The sequence below is a fragment of the Centropristis striata genome, chromosome 20 (genome assembly GCF_030273125.1).
Source record: "Centropristis striata isolate RG_2023a ecotype Rhode Island chromosome 20, C.striata_1.0, whole genome shotgun sequence".
NCBI lineage: Eukaryota > Metazoa > Chordata > Actinopteri > Perciformes > Serranidae > Centropristis > Centropristis striata.
Window position 1 is genome coordinate 20,166,264 of NC_081536.1, and position 22,057 is coordinate 20,188,320.

A 22,057-nucleotide genomic window follows, 5' to 3' on the forward strand; every position below is an offset into this window, starting at 1 on the left:
TTTTAGTTTCTTTTAGCTTTGACTCCATTTAAGTGGTCCAGCCCCCTTCGGCGTTGGGTTTCGAGGGCAGTATTGGTTGGTAAGCTCTGAACTGCTATGTGTACATATGTGTGTTCACATGCGTGTTTGTATGTTCATCAGTGTACTTCATGGAGACAAAGCCTGTGGACGCCTTGAAATTTGGGGGGCAGGAGGGGAGTTGTCTATCTATTTTTCATTATTATTATTATTATTGTTGTTTTAATTTCTTTTTTCTTTTTTTTTTCCTTTTTCTTACTTTTCAACACTCAACTTGTTGATATGTTTGGTTGGTAGCATTGCCATTGTTATTTATTTAATTATTTTTTGTTTGTTATGCTACACTACCATTTTATCTTCTTTGTTGCTGTTGCTATTTTTGCCCAATTGATGCTTGCCACACCTGCTTGTTTGTTTGTTTTAAACTAAATGGAAAAACCAATAAAAATTTGATCACAAAAAAATAATAATTAAAAAAAACAAAACAAAACAAAACAAAACAAAACAAAAAAAAAAAAATATATATATATATATATATATATATATATATATTATGATATGTAATACATCAACACAAGTCGCTCCAACAATGCATAGTGGCCACAATAACTAGACATCTGAAGGCATGCTGTCACATAAATATGTTGCAGAGGTATCAATGCTGGATATCATTTGCAGTACATATACAAGGAAACATTCAGTCCCAATCTTTAGTGATGCAAAAATAAAAACAAGAGAGAAAGGAAGGAGGGGAAACACACTTAAGAAAATAGTGATAATAATCCTTTTGGTAAATGGACTGCACTTATATAGCACTTTTATCCAAAGCGCTTTACACTAACAGACTGCGCTCATTCACCCGCTCACACACACACACATTCATACTGATGACCGAGGCTACCAGGGCACACTGGTGCCACCTGCCACCATTGTGAATTCATTCATACACTTTGGGTTCAGTATCTTGCTCAAGGATACTTCGACATGTAGGCTGCCATGGTCTGGGATCGAACCACCAACCTTCTGATTAGTAGGTGATCGCTCTACCCACCGAGGATATAGGATATATGTATATAAATACACCATATAACCCAAAAATGTAGGTCGCCTATTTGATTATTGCCATCTATAATTTGTTATAGTATTTTACCAAGACAGACATCTTAAAACTTTAAAAAACAACATCCATTTTACATTAATCTGCAAGTTATTCTGTTGGTATTCGCTCAAACATCAGTTCCACAAATGAAGGTGTTATCAATCCATCTGAACAAATTATTTTGCCACAAATAAGAATTTTTAACAGTTTTCTTTGATGAAAGCTTTCAATATGAGGTATTGAAAAGAAGCAAAGAAGCAAAACCTCAAGTTCAGTGTCAATGTGGACTTTTAAACTCTAATTAAGTATGCAGCAGTGATTTAAATCAGCCTCTGCTACCCAGCACAGCCTGTTATGACTGTAAATGATCTAACTCATACAAGTGGACAGGGAAACTATGGTCTAACTTCTGCCAAACAATAAATAACTGAGACGATTTTTCTTTGTGTTTGACCCAGGTGGTTTTTGACTTATTGGAAGTGTTCAGCTCTTTCACTGAATCTGCTGTGACACCTTTCACTTCCTTTAATTAGACACCGCTTTTCAAATGCTGCTTCAATTGTATCACCATTTTAAGTAACCTTTTTGTCCCTCCAAAGTGAAAGTCAAAACAAATAGCAATGTAAATACTTGGTAGAACAATTACTTGACACTTTATTTTGTTCATCCATATTGTGAGAAGCAGGCTTTATTAGTTTTGTTTTAATAGAATTAGATCATCTATCGAAGTGAAACTATACACAGAGTGGTAAGAATTCAAGGTCTAAGGAGATCTCTAAGCAGAAAATGTTGATATTTACTTGAAATGTGTACCAAAAAAATATTCCAACTACGTCAGTCATTATTTCTGTATGATAACGACATACCATAAATACATAGTAACTAAGTGGTGGGATCTGGAATATTGGGACCTAAACACTGGGTCAGTGGTTATGATCAGGGCAAGAAAATGGTAAAGATTTACTAATCATACTTGAAGATCAATTAAATGATATATTGCAAATTGATACTCACAGTGTCAAAACGTCCGTCTGGGTAAGTACCTCAAATTCAAAATAATAGTAGTGGTAAAACAATTAAACACCAAGCACTATGTTAGTCATATCTAGTGCAGAAATTAATTATAATATTATCATTATACTATACTGATACTAGAACTATTAAATCCATACCTTAATTCGTTGTATTTTTTTACGAATAATTGTCTGTCAACAAATATATAATTTATTGCAAATTTAAACAATTATTGGTAAACAAAGGGAATATAAATCTCTCAACCTGTTTCAGGACAGCTAAATGTCTTTATACTCTGTCCCTGGTAACAGATGACGCGTCACTACGAGGAACCAATCAGAAATTCGATTTTAAATAAAAAAACACAAGCCAGGCAAGAATTTGGTTGTTCAGGTTGTGTGTGTGGGTTTTCCCCCGCCTGTTGCTTTCAGTTCCTTCTTCTCTCTTCAGCCTTAAAGGTAGAAATCTCACTGAGTTCGTTCATTGATATTTGAAGAACAGCAGCGACTTGACCAGAAATAAGGTATAATTTCTCTGTGTGCATAAGTGTATGTGTCTGCGCTAATGTGTGTTTTGTGTCAGCAGCATCATCTTTAATGTTTTTGTTTTTTTTAAATAATAATTGTGTGTGTTTACAGGTTTGATTGTGCGACGATGGCCGACCCAGAGACTCCAAACCAGCCTCTTCTGGCAGCTCCCAACCAGCAGGGGTGAGGATTGTTCTCGTTTTTCTATGGGGTCCAAACATTATGACGAAAAATATGGTCCCTACAAAGTTACAGTTAAATTACAGTTAACTATTTCTAGAGACTTCCTTGTGGTGAGTATGGGTGTGTATTTTTGTTTGTTGGAGAGGAAAAAATTTGCTTCCTGTGAAATGTAAGCTGTACCCAACCATGTCTGAAGTTTGTATTGGTGGGAGCAAAGCAATACAGTAATTATTCATATTTTAACCAATTTACTACAAAATGTTGTATGTATACATAAATTTACATGTTACCATTTTTTTAAAACCACAGTACTCTTTGTCAGTTTTTTTAGTTGAATATTATATTTTTATATTATAATGTTATTTGATATTTTCTTTCCTCCAATCAACCATTAGTTCCCATTTACTACCATTAAAATTAATCAGCAGTATTTTGGTTGGCAAAGTTTGGTGGATTTGTGTAATCCATCACACCTAACAAGTAGACAGACTTTTCAAATCTGTCAGCATTTGTGAAAATATTCACAAACATTTATTTCCATATTGTACAGAAATCTGTGGCAATTAAACACATCAAAGTCTTACAAATCTTGAAAATTGTTAACAGTAAAGAATAGCTGAAGAAAATAAAACAATTTCAATTGTACAGTCCTTTAAATTGGTTTTAAACAGTAAAAGTCGTGGCTATATTGTGCATTTTTTTTTATAGTTCATGTGGTTGGTTTGGTTTTCTTGGGTAAAAAGCATGTCAATGAAAAAAAAATTATATTTCAGTTTTAAAATCGTTTTTTAGAGAGGACATGGCATTTAAAACAATGGGTATTTCCAAAGAAGGCAGTGAGGGAAAAGCCAGATACAGTACCAAACAATTCCTAAACTTTCACTTAAACTTCTGCCTGGCAACAGCTGATTTCATCTCTTACTTGCTGGTGACGCATTGTATCGACAGATACCAGGACTGAGGTTCCTGATTCTTTAGATTCCGTGATTCTCGGTCCCTGTCATGTTCCTCAAACTTTGAATTCTTCTCCTTTCTGTCACTTTCCCATCTATCTCTTCTTCTCTGTCTCTTAATTTAAAAATCATGATACCAGTTGCCTTCAAGTGATACGGATACCAGTATTTTATACCTTTTTTTGCTACTTTCTATTTGTTCTTCTTCTTTTTTCTATACCTAATATACCTCATGACCAGGTAGTCATTTTTGCATGTAAAATGCAAAACCAAAATAGTTCGAACATTCATTCAAGCTATTGAACTGTCTCAACTATGTCATAAAGCGCTTTGGCACCAAACCTCTTTGACCTTTGGCAAGTTATTTGGTTGACACTTAAAAGTTATCGAGTACCAATATCCAGATCTATTCTCATCTTCATCTTCATCTCTCTCTTTGCCTCAAGATTTAATCCTTGAAACCTTAAAATGCCTGATTATTATCTGCCACATCGGTCTGTTGTTTTAAAGACTTCTTCTATATGTAACTTCTTATTTTCCACTGTCCTTCACTCGTTATTTCAGCTTCTGATTCCATTTAAATGTGTAAAAAGTCCTCCAAATGAAACAGGTGTCTCCTCCCCTCTTGTACCTTCAGAGGACGTTCTTCCCGGGCCTACAAGGTTGCAGGTATAACCCTGCTGGCCTGTGTCCTGATTGTGGGCCAGGCGATGATCGCTTACTTCCTCCTGAGCCAGAGGGGCGACATCAGAACTCTCAAGGAGCAGAACGACGACCTGAAGTCCGAACTGACCAAGGGAAGATCTGGTGAGGAGGACAAATTCAGTTCAAATAAGGATGGATGAACTGTACACTGTTTGCATCTAGCAAAATGTCTTACATCAACGGCTTTTGAGCAGCTAAATAATATAATGAAATAATGAATCCCTAATGACCTGTAGTATTACTCATTAAATTTATGATACATTTGTGCATTTCTTCCTGTTTTTCTAAAGCTAAAAGCCAATTATACCCTATGCAGATATGACAGTGAGCTCACTTGTATGTGCATATGGAGGACGGATAAGGTCACAACATCTTATCTTCTAAAGGCAGATTAAGCTGTTTTATACAGGTTGTCTTGGACTTAAAATTCCAGACTGGATCCAAGTTTCAATTTATCTCTGTTGGCATCTAACTTTCTTCTTCTCAATCAATCAGCTTTTTTTTCTACCTCTCACACTGTTTGTCTCTCTGTCTGTAGTTGCTGTGCCCATGAAGATGCACATGCCCATGCAAGCCCTGCCTGAGCTGATGGTTGCCTCTATGGATGAGGTTAAAATAATACTATTTAGTGTTTTTTTTTTGTTTAGTGCTCTCAGATCTTTGGTGTTTCCTCTGGTCCATTTTGTTGTTACTGATAAGCTAATATCTGATATAGAAGAAATGTTTTTCATCAGTCAGGCCTTCGTTACAATGAAGGTGCAGGTATATTATTTGAATTTATTCATGATTAAAAAAATAAATCTTCTTGTGGAATAAAATCCCTTCTTGTTTCACTGATTGAATTGTAGGACACTTCAACCGCTGGAGGCGAAGACAAACCTGGTATGTTCTGTAATATATTCATATGGATATAGACACACATTGGAAGACGTTACAACTTGTGATTACATTTAACTCCTCCCCTCTCCTCTTCCAGTTCCTGTGCAGCTCACTGAGTGCCAGAAGGAGGCAGCCGGTTTGGAGCCTGTGCAGTTCCCAAATTTCCGCCCAGAATGTGACGAGCGCGGCCTCTACCGTAGCCAGCAGTGCGTCTTGCAGCACTGCTGGTGCGTGAACCCGGCCAGCGGGCGAGAGGTCCCTGGAACCCTGACCAACGGGAAGGCCAACTGCATGGCATCTGTCTCCATGGGTGAGACAAGATAACCGCTCATTAAACCTGCACCTTAAGCCACCTGAGATTAAATTTTGATGGCCACCACACTCACTCACTAAAGAAAAAGGAATAATTTCAACGTAATTTGCAGTTTTGAGTCATCTTTTAATGTTGTATTTATGCTTTTAGTGAACGTATGAAGTAGTTTAAATCACAAAAGTTAAATTATCACTTCAGCAAATCATAATGGGGGCTTAATTTCCTGGAAAATATCCTGGATTTCCTGGAAACAAAAATGCATTTGTAGTAAAGATCCAATAATATGAGTTGGATACTTTATACTATTTACATTTTATAAATTAAATACTGCATGAAAGTTGCATGAATAAAAACATCTACAATTTCATTATCATCAACATCAACATCAATAAATGTTTGTATTTTATTGTCTCTGGATCTAGACACAGAAATATCTAAACAATCATATTATTAAAACAATGATTATTTCAAAACCCTAAACAAAGCTTCAATGTTGCTGACAGTGAAGTTTCTGTCTTTCTAGGTGGAATGAGCAAAGTGTTCGCTGCCTGATGTTAATTAACTTCTGACACTGTGGTGAGTACATTTATTCTGGTTGTATTTTTATATGAATATCTGTGAGCTGTAGTGTTTCTATTTGATTGTGTGTCTCTCACTATTGTGATTGTGATGCAGTTTAATTCAGCTAAATCAAGATGAACTTTTTTCATACTTTTAGAAAGGGGAATTACTTTCTACCGCTGCAAAATCTTTGAGTCAGCTGTATTTTTTCATTATCTGTTTTCTTCCTCTTTCTCGGGTTTCTCACTGAAGCTGATGAAATCTCCTCCAGAGACGAGCAACAGTTCAACTCCAAATTTGCATCTTCATCAACTTCTAATCACCAACATATTTGTAGTATTTGATAAGCTAGTGAGGTTTTATATACTTCTGATAGATTACCAAATTATAACCATTTATCTGCTTGCTACTATTTTACCAGTTTATTCCAATATTATATGCACAGAGGTGTGACTTTTGCTCTTGATATATACTATGCTATAAACCACCATCTTACAGTTTTGTAAATGGCTGGTAAAGGTTAAGGATTTTAAAATAGTTTGCTCTTTTACTCAGATTTTGTCCCATGTCAGTTTGATGTCATTTTTTAAATTCTATGTTGGGTAGATTGTAACGAGCATTGGATTTTTAATACATTTTTAATATTCAGATTAACAGTGTTTTTACTTGGATCTTAAATTTTTAGGCCAAAGTTAAGGGGATTAAACTGAGATTTAAAACACATTTGGAAACAATTAGGGAACCAGGACAACTCAATTTTTTGAGACAAACTGTATCTTTTATTTGACAAACCCAAATAAAACTCTTAAAGACAATTTCCGTTGTTTTCTTTTAGAATATCACGAAAGAATTTCAAACTGAATGGAAACCCACAATGAAAAGACAGATAAGCCAGTGAAATACAGCATCATCGATTGACCCGTCATATCCTATATATACCATGGCATATCAAGTGTAAAGAAAGGTATGACTTAAAAAGAAAAGAAAAAACATGCAAAAACATAATAAACAAGAAATTAAGAAAATAAGAGCATGCAATACAAGACGGCAACACAATGATTGTCATTAGGCACAAGTTGTTTGTTTTCATGTTACCAAACATACAGTACATATAGTTTTTGAATACACTTTCCAGTCAAAATTTTTCAAAAATGGGCACAACCTAAATCTGAACTCAAGCATGGCTCTTTTTCTGTCACAGGCCTTACTGTGTAGATAAGTAGTGTGCGTTTCAACGGCAGAAACACAGTACCTGGGGTCATTTGAAAACCATCTCCCATTTGTTGGTTTAAGTCATAAATTAACAAAAACATATACATTTTCAGGTTTCCCAGCTTAGTGCAATATCTGCCCAGCAAAATAAAAAATTCAAACTCTAATAGATGTCTGCTTTATTTTCAAGTGTGCTACTGCTTGTGTGTTTTTATGTGTAATAGGGTTTCAGAATAGTGTACTGCAGCAACAGCATTGTTTATAGACATAATATCAATTTTTTTTTTCAGTTAAAATCTATTTTCCTCAACAACAAAAGAAATTAAGCTAAACTAAATTTAAGTAAACATGTCACCATATAATCACTTCTCTTAGATAGGTTTTGATATTTCTTGGCTAAACACTAAATTGTTGAAACACAAAGTGACAACTTTAAATCCCTAAAAGTGCAAATGATCAGCTAGTTTCCAGCATATGAAATAGGCAGCCCAACCCCACCAGGGAAGGCTATTGCACGCATGGCATGAGATGATAAGATCAAGTCCAGACCAGAGCAGGCACTCTTAACATATATATATTTTACATAAAATACTTTTGACACCCACTTTCCTGTTTTGCTAAAACCCCCAAGTGCATTTATAGCTACATCTTTAAGCAATAATTTGACTTTGGCGAACATTGTCATTTGACTCACTGCGTGCAGACAAACGTTTGACATTTTTAAAGCATTGTGAGGTGGAATATAAACATATTACTGAAGTGGAGTTTTTGGAGTCACATGTTATTCTTCATGAACTTACAAAGAGATGAGGACTAAATTTAAAAATAATGTTAAATAATAATGACAAAAATTGACCTATAGCAAAGCACTACACTACTGAATTTACTCTGATAACTGCAAACATAAAGGGTTTTGACAGGTTTAACAATTTATAGCACCGAAAAAAGTGAGGTGTGAAAATGTTCTGTTGTGTGCTCTTTCACCCACTGAGCATTAAGGTGCATATTAGTAAAGGCTGGTATATTTGATTTCTGACCACTAGATGGCAGAAGATAACGCAATTCCTCTTTCTCTCTTGTGAAACTCCTTAAGAAAGGGAAGGGAAACAGCCAACCCAGCTGGCCTGCACATGTGGATATTGATTGGTTTCATTATGTATCAAAAAAAATATCAGAAAAAATAGATTGCAGTGTCAGGCATGATATGGTTGAGGTCAGAAATCAATTATAAAAGCTATACTGATTTTATTATAAGTAGAAGTTTTTCCGTTCTTTACCATATAGAAAATAAATATTGGATTTCTTATGTGGTGTCCACAATAACTGGTTGTAATTATTTCCACATGCATAATAATATGTTCAGTTTATTACAACATGTTTGTCCATTGCAAAAGAAAAAGAAAATAATAACTAATGAAATGGTTTTAACTTTTAAAATACGTATCTGTTCCCATATGTATGTGTAGGAGCACCCACTTCCTGTAGATGTTTCTCTTCCTCCTCTCTCTTCTGTTGTCTTCTTACTTTCCTTCCTCTCTTCTCATTTGCGCCCCTCTCTCAGGTTGCGTATGTAGTCTTTGACGGTGTTTTCGATGTCGGGAACAGCATAATTTTGTGCTGCATAGATTCCTGTGCATGTTCCTACTGCAACACCCAGCAATGCTGAGGAACGTAGTCTTGCAACAATGTACCCAGCCAGAAAACCCTTCAGGAAAGGAGAACCCAGAAGACTGCCACCCTAAGGAGAAGAAGAGAGGAGAGATAAGACTTGTTACTGTGAGCTAAATTCAATGCAGATTAACCTGAGCATGTGCATATTAATGCCTGTGTGAGCCTTACTGGAGGAACCCCAGCTTGTATCTCATCCTCCATGCGTCTCTGGATGTCTTCCAGCTGATCCTTCAGCTCAACCAGGTCCTTGAGTTGACCTAGAGGACCCTGCATACACACAGAGACAAACACACAAATGGTAAAACACTGTACATTTTCACAATAATGACAAATATACATAAAACTATGTATGCCAGTATTCCCATGACGATAACAGACCATTTTGGTTATTATTATTAGTAAGGGGGAAATGGTTGCAAAAATGTTCAAAGCTTATATCCTATTTTGTATAAGATAAGGATAAGTATAGGATAAGATAAGATAAACCTTTATTAGTCCACCGATGGGAAAATTGCACCATTACAGCAGCAAGTGGATAGCAGAAAGAAGGATCAGTATAAACAAGTTGAGAAATAGTTGTTAGAAATAGAAATAGAGAATATAAAAGCACAGAAGAAAATCAACAATAACAATGAAAATGAATATAAAAATATATCCAAAACTATAGGGCTATATCGACAAATGGAAAGAAATAATAACAGACCTCATTTTTTGAGCAAGAACCTAATTTGACCATTAAGTGTCATATACAACCAGGTCAAGGATTTCTCCAAACCACTCCACTTGTTTAATAATGTTGGTGTTAATAATGTTGGTTAAAGATAAACATACAATGACACAAAAAGGCAAAGTCTCTTATGATCCTCCTAATGTATTAGTTAATTGGTAATTAACCTGCACCAGCTACCATACTTTATTATTCTGATACCATACGTTCAACATATCTTTAACACTGCCAGATAAGATAACGTTATGGTTATTATAACACTGCGTGTTCTTTTTTATCAGTATTTTATCTTATATATTAAAGCACTATAAGTCACGTTTTCTCGCCTGCAATGATTGTCTCAGTATCACATTAAACGTTACTATTATAAACAAACTTTTTAAAGTTGTTGCTAAGTTAGCTAACGTTAGCTAGCTCGTAGCTCAATCGACGTGTGATTAGTTGTTGGTTAGCTATCACTTCATTCGTTCTTACGTTTTAACAGCCTACTAATGTTTGACATGTTTACAGTATCGTAAATATGTTCAAAACACTCCAATACATCAAGAGTATTTATATTTATAAAGCTAGTTAACTAGCTTAGCTACTTGACACACAACGCTAACTAAGCTAAGCTATTCAACACCAGATTGCTACATTAAGAAGCCTTAAAACAGTTTAACTTCATGAGCTAACGTTAGCAGCTAACGCTAAAGTTAGATGATGGCTGTTCAGTGATACTGTTCGTTAGACGGTTCATATAGAAAATGAAATGTTATCGTATAAAGTTTAAAACTCCGACCTTGTCACCAGCCATAGTTTCACTGTGTTGATGTCTCGCTTCTTCTTCTTCTTCTTCTTGTGGTTTTGTTGAAAACAAACCTTGCTGCCCCCTACTGGTTTCTCACGGACATTAGGATTTCAGAATTAATTAATAAATAGCTATTAGTAACTTCCCTTTAACCCTCTGGAGTCACCAAAAGCACCAAAGCATGACTTCTTCATCACATCCAGACTAGAAAACAAAGCAGCGTGGAGCCCAACTGTAAATTTACCTCTAAAGTTCTGGCTGTAAACTCCATGAGGCCAGTTTCAGTTTGATGATGATATACCTATAGGCTACCAAGTAAAACTGGAGACAAGGTCAAATATATTTTGTAAAAAATGATAGAACTGGATGTAACCCTCTTATATGTTGTACAACCTTTGTTCACATTTGCAACATTTAAAATTCTTTATTGAGCATGATAGTGTTTTGAAAGTAAAAAAAAAAAAAGATTCAAAATCACATTTTATGTTGGACTAAAGGACTAAAAAAGACACAAAATGACCAAAAAAAGACACAAAATGACAAAAAAAAAGACACAAAATGACATAAAATGACCAAAAAAGACATAACATGAGAAGACAAAATTACTGCAAAAAAAACACAGAAGACACAAAATGACTAAAAAAGACACACAATGACCAAAAAAGACACAAAACAAGAAGACAAAATGACCAAAAAGACACAAAATGACCAAAAAAGACACAAAATGACTTACGAATACACAAAATGACTTAAAAATACACAAAATTACCAAAATTGTTATATGCTAAACACACAAGACGCAAATAAAATAGAGTCACTCTAGAATAAAAACCAGAGTTGGATGACAGGATCACATGCAATCACAAGATCACATTTATGTTGTTTTTTCTTTGTTTCTTTTTGGTTCAACATGTGTATCCAGTAAGTCGTCATATACCCTGTCATACAGGTGAGGTTGTGCTGAAAAAAAATATACCAACCTGGCATATAAACATTTATTACAGACAACATGAAAATGATTCAAAAATGGACTAAATAGCCCAAGACCCCATAGAGTTAAGGATGCAGATGGATAAACATTCAATATAATGCATAATACTTGCATAATTAAATGCATGATTATCTTGCTCACAAAACAAAATCATATAATGTGGGTATATTTAGCCTACTTTTTCTGGGTTGTGATGATTGGATGAGCCTTCAAAAAGTTTCCATTAGCCAAAACCAGCAGAAAGATCCGAACATGTCCCTCTTAGATCTCATTGAGATGAGTTCAATAAGATATGATTAACTTTATTGATCTCACAAGAAAAAAAAAGCAAAAGGAGAAAAAGCAAAGGAGAATAAGTGAATAACCTATACATATAAATGAAACTACATAAAAAACAAGACAAAAATATGAATAAAATGAAAATAAAACAATATACCTTTATACATTATATACACTAAACTACAGATATGCGAATGGTCGATAATTGCACAGGATAATGGGGCATGCAGCATTGAAGCCTTTAAGAGAATAATATACAGCAATATATAATTGCACAGGATGTTGTAAGTGGTGGCTGATGGATATTGAAAGTGAAGACCATAGAGCTACAATTTATTGATATAGTACAGTTATATATTAACATAGTGCATTAGAAAATGTGCTTTGGAAAGCAGATTCTGCATCACTGGCGGAATTGCCGACCACACTAACATGTTCTGAAATGATCAGTATTCCCATCACATTGCAAAATGTCTCAGACCAAGCACTTTTATTAAAGAGGCCATTTGCTAGATCAAAATATTATTTTGCTTTAGAAGCATTAAATCTACAGTTCAGTTCATACAAACCTCAATATTCTTACTCCTAGCTGACTGAGAGAAAGAAGAAACAAATCAATCCAATTAACTTGGGCTTCTTCTGTGCAGGCTGACCTTTTTACTGGATCTAGAGTGTCTGCATGAGAGCACAGCTGACAGGGGGTGGGGGGTGGGAGGGGTGGGTGACAGAAGGATAAGCTGTCATGGAAGCAACGAGATACTCATTAATTAGAGTTGTTACATTTGCAGTTTGTTCTGTTACTAGCGCTGCAACAACTCACAGCCTGAACATGGGAGAATTAAAAAGTAGCAAGATGAGCATTTCACACAGTGTTTGTGATTACATGGACCGTGTTGCATCTAAAATGCTGTGTTCCTTTCAAGTTCAATTAAGAGCCTCCATAGATGCCACAAGTGTGATCTGCAGAAAGACTGTGAGAGCAAGTGACAGAGCTTGGAGTCACAGGGGGCAAAAGAGAGACTGAGAAAGATGGAGTAAGGAAGTATTTAACATAGATCAAGGCAGGAATTGCAAAGAAAACTATACGTCAGGATAATTTTGATATTAATCTTGCCCAAACATAAATTATTACTTCTTGGACACTATTTTATGGTTTCTTCTGCAGAACCTTGTTGCTCTAAAGGGGCCTGAAAGCATTTAATCCTCACATTCAGCAGGAAAGGTAGTCCATTAATCTTTCATTATTCAGATAATCACAGGTCTAACCTGATATGGACCGCAGTTAACAGTCTGTTCAAGGTGGAATAAACCTGTTTTTTGAATTTGCTTTTGCATGGGATGAAACGGCGCTCACACACAGCAGGCGTTCAAGAGCCGGAGGGAGCGATAGAGGTACGGCGTCTCTGATCTTCAAAGCTGTTGATAGTTTAGGGGGAGTTATTGATTTTGGCTGAGGCATATTTGGCTGACTAATCTTTGGATGCCACTGTAAAGGAAAGGTCATTCAAGCTTGTGGTGCAGTCATCACAGTGATGTGCTTTAGAGAAATGTGTATTCATCTAGCGTAAACATCTGGGGAAGACATTTATATTCAGCCTGAGTTGAAAAGTAGGATAACAATCTGTCGTAATGTTAGAAGAGAAAAGGTGCTCAACATTAGCAGTGAAATAAACATGAAGTTGTTTTATATTCAGTAAACAGCAAAACAATGAATCATTTTGACTTTTATAGCTTTGTGACTAAAGCTTCATCTAATATTAAACAACCCCAGCTGAATTTTGACTCACATACTGAAAGAGATTTGTATAATACTCCAAACTGTAATTGCAGGGATTGTTTGTGCGGATATAGCCGTTATAATTCAAACGCTGGGAAAAAGAAAGCCCAGTGCAAATCAGTTTTCAGGACACAAAGGCAGTAATCTGTTTGTTTTGCAGTATGCTTTGAGAAATAATTCAAATTATATGCAGGGCACTGGGGGCATCTTATCGTCTTTTAATTTCTTTTACAGGCAGTCGAGCAGGAACGCAGGTGTCACAAAACACTCGTTCATGGGAGAAGAAATTGTTTTTATTATGCAGCTTTGTGTGAAAATGTGTTCTAGTGACAACATGCAGTCTATTATTACAGTTTCACCAGCTTTATCTGCAGTAGTTAGATGGACTGTGACTACTTATATACTGCACTGAAGGTATATTGATTGTTCATTTCCAGTTGTTTCTCATATTGGATGGTCTTAAGAGCTGCACGACATGTGTGATAAAAGCAACTAAAGTAAACTAATATACACCAACCTGGGCTTGACACTGTAACCTGTTATGACACTTGTTTCCTAGAGAAGCATCCTGTAAAAAGGAGCTTATACCTCAGAAAACCTCATTGATTGCTTTTATCACTGAGTGTGTGAACAGATCCCCCCCTGCTGCCCCTTGTGTCAAAAGCACTGAATTATAGTTTCATAACCTGTGGCCTGCCTCAGGAGAGTTGCAGCTTCAACAGGCTGTACTTGTTCAGTGCTGCATTGTGTTAACAGATAAGATGATCTTTATGAATAAATGGTGATGCTTTTTGTGCTGCACTACACACAGTGTCTTTTTTTATTGCGTTGCAAAAAAGGTTTAGTTCTGATTCATTGTAGTGTAATGAGTCAGACACATTTATAGGGTTAGTTTGGATTTTTTTGAAGTTGGGCTGCAAACCCACAAATTGGAGAAGCAGTACTGAAAGGGAAGCTAAATGTACTTCCGTAGACGTGAGCAGCAGCAAATATATTTTAGCAACAACTCAACTCAAAAAAGGCTCAACTAGAAAAAATAAATCAGTTTAAAAGTAAGCCATCTTTAGAAGATTTTCACACTTTACCTGGCTGTCAACCAGCCCTTTCCGATGGCAAACTAAAGCCTTTATCTACGCTCCCTTCAAAGCCACCAGACTCCAGTGATAAACATAGACATTTTATCTGGCAAAGCACAGGATATGCTGGTCGACAGCTGCCTCAGTTGGTGTTGTGTTTAAACTTTTAAACCACAAAGTCACACAATAGGAGTATGGTGGCTTTGAAGAGAGCAAAATGAATGGCTTCTAACTATTCAAAATATACCATACACTTAAACTGATATAGTTAGTAAAGGTTGGAATATGTTTTGTTGCTGCCCCCATCCTCAATGGTGGCTTCCATGCTGACCACCATCTGTAGACTGTAAATAAGTAGCTCATACAACCCCATTTTAAAAAATCAGAACTATCCCTTTAAAGCCTGCCAAATGATGTGATGTATTCCTTTACGGCTAAAATCTGAAAGCCTTTTAGTGTGGCTCAATGTTTATGTGCTTTGATTTGGCTCGTGTTCAGTTAAGTTCTCTCATTAACCTCAGTGTTCAGTATTCAGCGAGTGTTTCCTGTGATGGCCACTGATACAGTGCACTCAGCTCGCAGGGAGACGTGATTGGACTGGATAAGAGGCAGTTTGTAGAAGGACCGTGATTGTTTGACTTTCCTCATGACTCAGCATTGTTGAGATGGAATACCGTGCCACCAAGAAATGATCTGCCACTTGAATGAAATGAGATGGGGCACTACATTCATTGAAATAATGATTATTTGTCTCATTCAACAGACAAATGAGTGAAGCTGTGTGCAATGTTTACCTTTCACATGTGGTCAGAGAGATTTTTCCACACCTCTGAGATGATTAAAGAGACGGTCACATTTCATTGATTGTGAATATGTGTTATACACTGATTTGTTGTTATTCCAGACTGCATTTAAACTGTAGCCCAGGGTCATTTGTATGGGCAGCTCAGGCTCCCTGCTGAAGCTTCCTCTCACAGCAAACAAACCAAACAAAATGATATAAACACAGTCACTTTAAGTATCCAGCTTGACTTTGCATTATCAAGAAAACTGCTGGTAGACAAGCATATGATGTTGATGTTGGCTGCTAATCCTTTAAATTATTGAAAGACCATTATTAAATATAAAGCAGTGTATGCCTACAGAATGTCCATTAATGGACTCAGGCTGTCTGAGTGGCAGGAGCGAAAAAGATAAAAGGAGTAACAGCTGCATGCGGTTTAGGCACAAGCGTGCAAAAAACTTTTCTTGCATGAAGGGCAGCCAATAAGGCTCTGCATAATGTTTCCTCAATTTATAACCACTGGAAGGATGTCCTAGAGTCCACTTTATCATGATTTATCCACCATAGGGGAATCTGAGAGGGCACTTGTGCTCGTTTTTTTCCCATCAGTACATATATCTGATTTTGAAATGTTTTTGGCTTACATTGCAATATGATTACTTTATTCTTTGTCAGAAAAAAAGTGTTTATACACAATTATACCAGCAGAGAGCAACTGTGGTAATTTTGACTGGTATTCTCTGTTGGATTGAGTCTGAACTCCATATTCAAAAGGAAACAAGATTATAATTATAATTGGCACACCAGTTATGTTTTTTGTATAATAAGCAGAGGATGTTGGTATTCTCTTGCTGACTTAAAGTATCTCAACAGCAGTAGCTGAGAGTTGAGGCATGCAATTATAATGGATTGTTTCCATTTCAAGTTCAAGATAAGGTGCGCTGGCTGTTTGCCCTTAATCATTTCAAAGTTTAGATTGTGGTGTGTATGTGAGAGAGAAAGTGTGTGAGTGTGTGTGTGTGTGTGTGTGTGTGTGTGTGTGAGTGCATGTATGGATGCCAGTTATAAGGCAATTAAAGTTTTTTAAGCTCTGGTGCTTCCCTGGCATGAAAAGGTAAGAAGGGGGAGAGGTACTGCAGTCTCACTGCACCACTGTGCTGTGAGGTGCCAAGGTGTGTGTGTGTGTGTGTGTGTGTGTGTGTGTGTGTGTGTGTAGTTAGGGATGGCACCCTGTCCATAGGGTCAAAGGAGAGAGCAACTGGCGCGATTAAGCAGGGGAAAAAAACTAAGTTTTGAGTTGGGTATGGTGGAAAGTAAGAAAACATGACTCTACATGTAGGGAAAAAATATAAAAAGAGTTGGTGACATATAGAGGGTGGAAAATAATGATATAGTAAAAAAGTATGTGAAGGAAAGAATAGTTGAAAGGCTGCAAGGAGGAATAGATTGAGAGGAGTGAGAATTAGAAAATAAGATTTTGTGAGATATTTAGGTATGGGTGTGTCATCAGGGCTGCTGGCTCTACTGGTGTCATTTTTTAAGGGTCTTCCCTCCCTCTATGACGCTGCAGCATCATCACCACAACTCTCTCCATTCCCCTGCTCTCTTTCTACCTCTTCTCCTGTGTTTCCATACCCCTCCCTTCCCCTCTCTCCTCCACTTCCTCACACATACTCTCCCACTCCGGGGAAGCCTGAATCAGTGGAAGTCCAGATCAGAGTCGTCGGAGTCCCTGGTCTGCTGAGAGCTGAGCCTAACAGGTCTGTGCTCAGAAGAGAGGTAAAGCCCAGCTGCTTTCTGGAAGCACACTGAAAGAGGATTTTCCTTCAGCCTGTGGACATTTGCCAATAGTGGTGAAGACAGGGATGCTCCTACCTTATATACACAGGGTATGATTACAGTGAAAGCTATTAAAAAATGTAATGCTTCATACTCAGATATTGTGAAGATAAGGGTTATTCTGGAAGCTTTGTGATTTTTTTCCCCAACATCCTGTCAGATGACAACCCACTGAAGCTGAATGCTTGCAGAAAATTGCTTTGGAAGAAGAATACTGCCTACTGCTGAATTGTTCTTGGAGTATATTAGTCTTGTCACCATGTACAAAAGAAGTAAAAGGTGCGGTCAAGATAAATGTACACTTTGCCTCCCAGAATTGAAGAGTTTTCTTCAGCTCCTAACAGGAGATCAACAAGTTAATTGATTATTTTACCAAGACTGAGAGACCATTGCATCACCCATCTAGCCATATGGAGCTACGAGGGACTCGCGCAGCAATGGATGTCCTGGACTTGAGGGGTCAGGGTTTAGGGTACGGCATGCCAGCTATCGGGATTCCGGCTAGTTCCATAATAACGGCAGTGCAGCAGCAGGACTACTCAGCCGGCGTCTGGCTCCGCAGGAAAGACAAACTGGAACATGTAAGTTTGAATGTTGGAGCTGGTGTTGGAGAAACAGATGGAAGGAGGCTGAAATGTTGATATGAAATGAAATACCAATTACTAAATTATTTAATTGAAGAGGAGTGCAATAGGAATAAGTGAAAAAGCCAACACTATTCATCTAAGAAATCATTTTGTTTTTGTCAAAATATGTCACTTCTATGATTTTTTCTCAATTTAAACACATCATTTGTGAGTATCCATGGGGCATGTTCTTCCGCAGAGATGACTGGTTTATTCAAAGATTCAGAACATTAAAGTAGAGATACTTTTCATAAAAAAGGAGAGAAGTATGGGTGTTTCATAAGGTCTTAGGAATAAACTGATTCTGGTGACTGCAATGTTTGAATATGCTGGATTGGTGTTAGAATATCCAATATGCAAATGCTTGAAATCAGGGCTTTGTTTGGAGGTAGTACTTGACAAAATAGCATGTTTGACATAAAATGTTGGATCTATAGACTCTTGGGATTTTATTCTGAAGATAACTTTCATAATGGTCAGACTTGTTTGCTTATCTGAAAGTTGGCATACCAGGGAGTGTAGTTTTTTTTGTCGGCAGTGCAAGTTTCTAAATTTTGCACGATGTGGGAGATCTCCTGTTATTGCTGGAGGAACAAGCTGTTCTGCACTTTACACTCAACAACAACAGCAACACTTTCTTTTATTTCTCTGTGAGAGGCCAATTCAACAATCACTTTTGTTTTTCTGTTAGGAGACACGCTGCTAGCAGGTAAACTTTTTCAGCATTCAGCACAGGGCTTCCAGGTGTAGACATTTAACATCAGGGAAATGAATGGAAAAGATGTGTGTTGAATATTTGATGCTGGAGGAGCAGTGCCACGTCCAGAGAGCTGCTTTCTAAGCCTGTCTGCATAACCAACTAGGATGATGAATCAGCCTGTCCCCTTTCTGCAGACCTGCACAACACACACACGCACACACACATGCACACACACACACACACACACACACACATACAGTAAACACAGCCACACACACAGACAATACATTTTTTTAGATAAGCCCGCAGCAGTTGTTTAACAGTAGGTTGGAGGTTTTTTTGCAGTTTTACTCACACATGCACACTTATGCATTATTTAGCATAAATTATCATCTACATTACTGAAATTCTTTATAGAAATGTTGCCATTAGGTCTGACTACACTCCATTCCCATCGCATCAAATGCTCAAGGTGTGTCCGAAACATCTCACATCTTAGATTTCTCATAAAAATAAAAATAAACCCTCACAATGTAATTTTCTTCAACAGATTTAACCAGACATACGTTACATATAACAAGAGAGCCAAGGTTAACCTGCTGATAGGAATGATAAATGTGGAGTAAGTAGGAGAGGAGTGAGATAATACATTGAATGCAGAGTTCAGGCACATAGAGTACTGCTGTCAAAGCAGCATGATGCAAGTCACAAGTTCAGCATCAACTTGTCAAACTGAGTCAGTCCTGAGTCTCAGGAAATCCTGAACCAAAGCACATCAAAACACACACAAGCATGTCTTCTTCCTGTTTAAACCTTTTCACATTTGGGGATAAACTACTGGGCTATTTACAAGAAACATTTCAAGTATATAGCTGAATTCAGGGTTATTGGTGGATTATATACAGCAGTACAGTTACGTAATGCATTTATGAGAATGCTAGAAGTGTGACATACTATATGATAGTTCATTACAAAATTCTCATCCTGACATCCAGCAACAACAGCGTCCGATTAATAACGCAGGTGGAAATTAGTTTAGTTAAAATCTAATCTCTATCCATTCAAACATGGAAACATAAGCTACATCAATCAGACAGTTGGAGCTTGAGCCTCACATAAGGCCCCTTGGTGGCATGAGACTTTGGGTTTTCTGCAGACAAAAGTTGATCATTATGAGAGAATCATGATGAAAATCCTGGCTGCCAGTGTGAAATGGTGTTCTTAGATCTTTTTGTGCAACCAGTTCTCACTCCCAACTCATTATACTAGATACTAGCATTTGGTTAGAGCCCCTCAGCATTAGATACAGAAGGACAAGGCAGCCCTTAGTGGCTGTATGAGATGTGACTTTCCATTAACTCTGAACTCATCTGCATCATTATTAGATGGTCAGGGCAACAAATGCAATAAAAAAAGCATAAAAGTCCATTTGGGTGGACGTGAGGCATGGTGGATTTGTCACATGTGAAGCCAAGATTCAAAGTTTACACTGTTAACTGCATTCGGACATAAATATGCCACGTTTTAAGTTATGTTTTCCGTCACCTGTGTCACCAAAGTCACATATGTAACTGCATCCAGTTAAGTACAAAAGTAACAGTTTTCAACTCTAACCCTGCTCTTTTTTCTTAACTTTAAACAAGTAGTTCTGTTTCCTGTGAACACAGAATTTTATCTTTGAAAAGCCATTCTGCATGAAGCAAATGGAAACTGAGATGCTGTCCCTGACACCTCCAAAACTGATGCTAGAGCAATCTTTTATGAGACCAAGGGGCATTGGCCAAGCGTTTGTATCTGACAAGTTCGGAGTGAGAATGCGTTGTTTAAAAATCTGGTATTTAGGACAAAAAAATCCCATAATGTGGCAGTTGCAGACACATTGACAGGTTTAAAACCAACCAATCAGAAAATGACAATCTTAAAGTTAGCAGCATGAACTTATTGCACAGTCAGCGCCAGCTTTCTGTTTGTAAATGCTGATAGAGTTATTAAACAGTCTTTCCTGTTACAAGAACCTATGCTGACTGATTGCTGCATGGCTACCGCACATGCTTTTCTAAAACCTTGTAAGTGCATCTAAGTGAATGGTGTACCATTAAGAGTTGCTGGTTGATGGCTGTATGGATGTTTATATTTTACTTTGCAGTCACTGATGATATCTTATATTTCACATGCTTGCTTATGCACATTGCATTTAAGATAACAACATTACCATTTCAAGTGTGTCTTGAGGCAATCACTGGAGCCACAGTGCGTTAACTGTATGCTCTGGACTGCCTGCATTGGACTTAAATTCGACGAGGCGGCAGCTTACAGCCGGGCTGGGAGGCTAAGTCTGGATCAAAGACGGTGAAATCTCCCAGATGGATTTTAAAGGTTGGCAGCTCAAGGTAGAACTGGCTCTGCACGCTGATTGCATTTTCAATTTCATGGTGACTGTGCTGATGTATAGACCCAGGCCTGTGGTAATATTGGGCAAACTAGGGCTCTGAGGCACTCTCTCCTAGATACAAAGTGATCTAAAAGGTTTATTTCACTTTCCTCTCACACTGTGTGAGACTGAAACATGATGATGAAGATGAAGCAAGGAAGAATTGAGGACATTTAGTTTTATTGAGCTCAAACTTAAACTTTTTTTTATTTTGCTTCTTTTTTTGTATTAATTATACAAAAAAATACTGATTAAATGCTGTGAAAAGTTCCAAGCAAACTATTTTGATAAGTGTTATTCTTATAACCAAGCAAATCAAGGTACCTTCTAACTTTAAAATAATCATATTAATATAAAAAATATAATATATTATAAATATATATATATATATATATATATATATATATATATATATATATATGTATATGTATATATATAAATAATATATTATTGCTGGCCTATTGGTCTGAACCACTGATAGTTTGGATATGACACATTACACAATTTCCTGACTAGATGGAGTTTCATGTATAAAGTGATCTTGTAATTTCCCCTGAATCCAGCAGTTTGCAAGGTATCAGATTTATATTGCCTAATTTATTAATCTTACAGGATTAAAAAACTAGGTTTTAATAGGACTGCTTGCTCTTTGTTGATTGATCGTTGGACTTGCTCTTAGTCAACTAATATTCCTTCTGTCATTTGTTACTGATTCTTTAATGCACAGTGACTTATTTTCAAAACACTTATGAGCATACATCTGCTAAACACAATATTTCAACTGATACTTTTGCATGATTCTTTGTGGAGAAAGTCAGTATTACAGATCTGCTGAATAAATCAACTAAATGATAAGGTGAAAACAATGTATGATTTTTAGTTGACTAAGAATTTATTTACTT

General features: G+C 36.7%; 2 protein-coding genes across 2 annotated transcripts; one reads left to right on the forward strand and one right to left on the reverse strand.

The window, feature by feature from the left end:
• The first annotated feature begins 2,533 nt into the window (after positions 1 to 2,533).
• cd74b (CD74 molecule, major histocompatibility complex, class II invariant chain b) lies at positions 2,534 to 7,067 on the forward strand. Its single transcript, XM_059359537.1, has 8 exons — positions 2,534 to 2,654; positions 2,770 to 2,841; positions 4,432 to 4,601; positions 5,038 to 5,108; positions 5,348 to 5,381; positions 5,476 to 5,688; positions 6,215 to 6,267; positions 6,505 to 7,067. The coding sequence occupies exons 2-7, from the start codon at positions 2,786 to 2,788 to the stop codon at positions 6,241 to 6,243; spliced, it is 573 nt and encodes a 190-aa protein (XP_059215520.1). The 5' UTR covers positions 2,534 to 2,654; positions 2,770 to 2,785; the 3' UTR covers positions 6,244 to 6,267; positions 6,505 to 7,067.
• On the reverse strand, positions 7,009 to 10,724 carry LOC131993572 (SLC35A4 upstream open reading frame protein-like). Its single transcript, XM_059359538.1, has 3 exons — positions 10,644 to 10,724; positions 9,304 to 9,402; positions 7,009 to 9,202 (listed from the first exon to the last, which is right to left on the reverse strand). The coding sequence occupies exons 1-3, from the start codon at positions 10,656 to 10,658 to the stop codon at positions 9,005 to 9,007; spliced, it is 312 nt and encodes a 103-aa protein (XP_059215521.1). The 5' UTR covers positions 10,659 to 10,724; the 3' UTR covers positions 7,009 to 9,004.
• Positions 10,725 to 22,057: the final 11,333 nt, after the last annotated feature.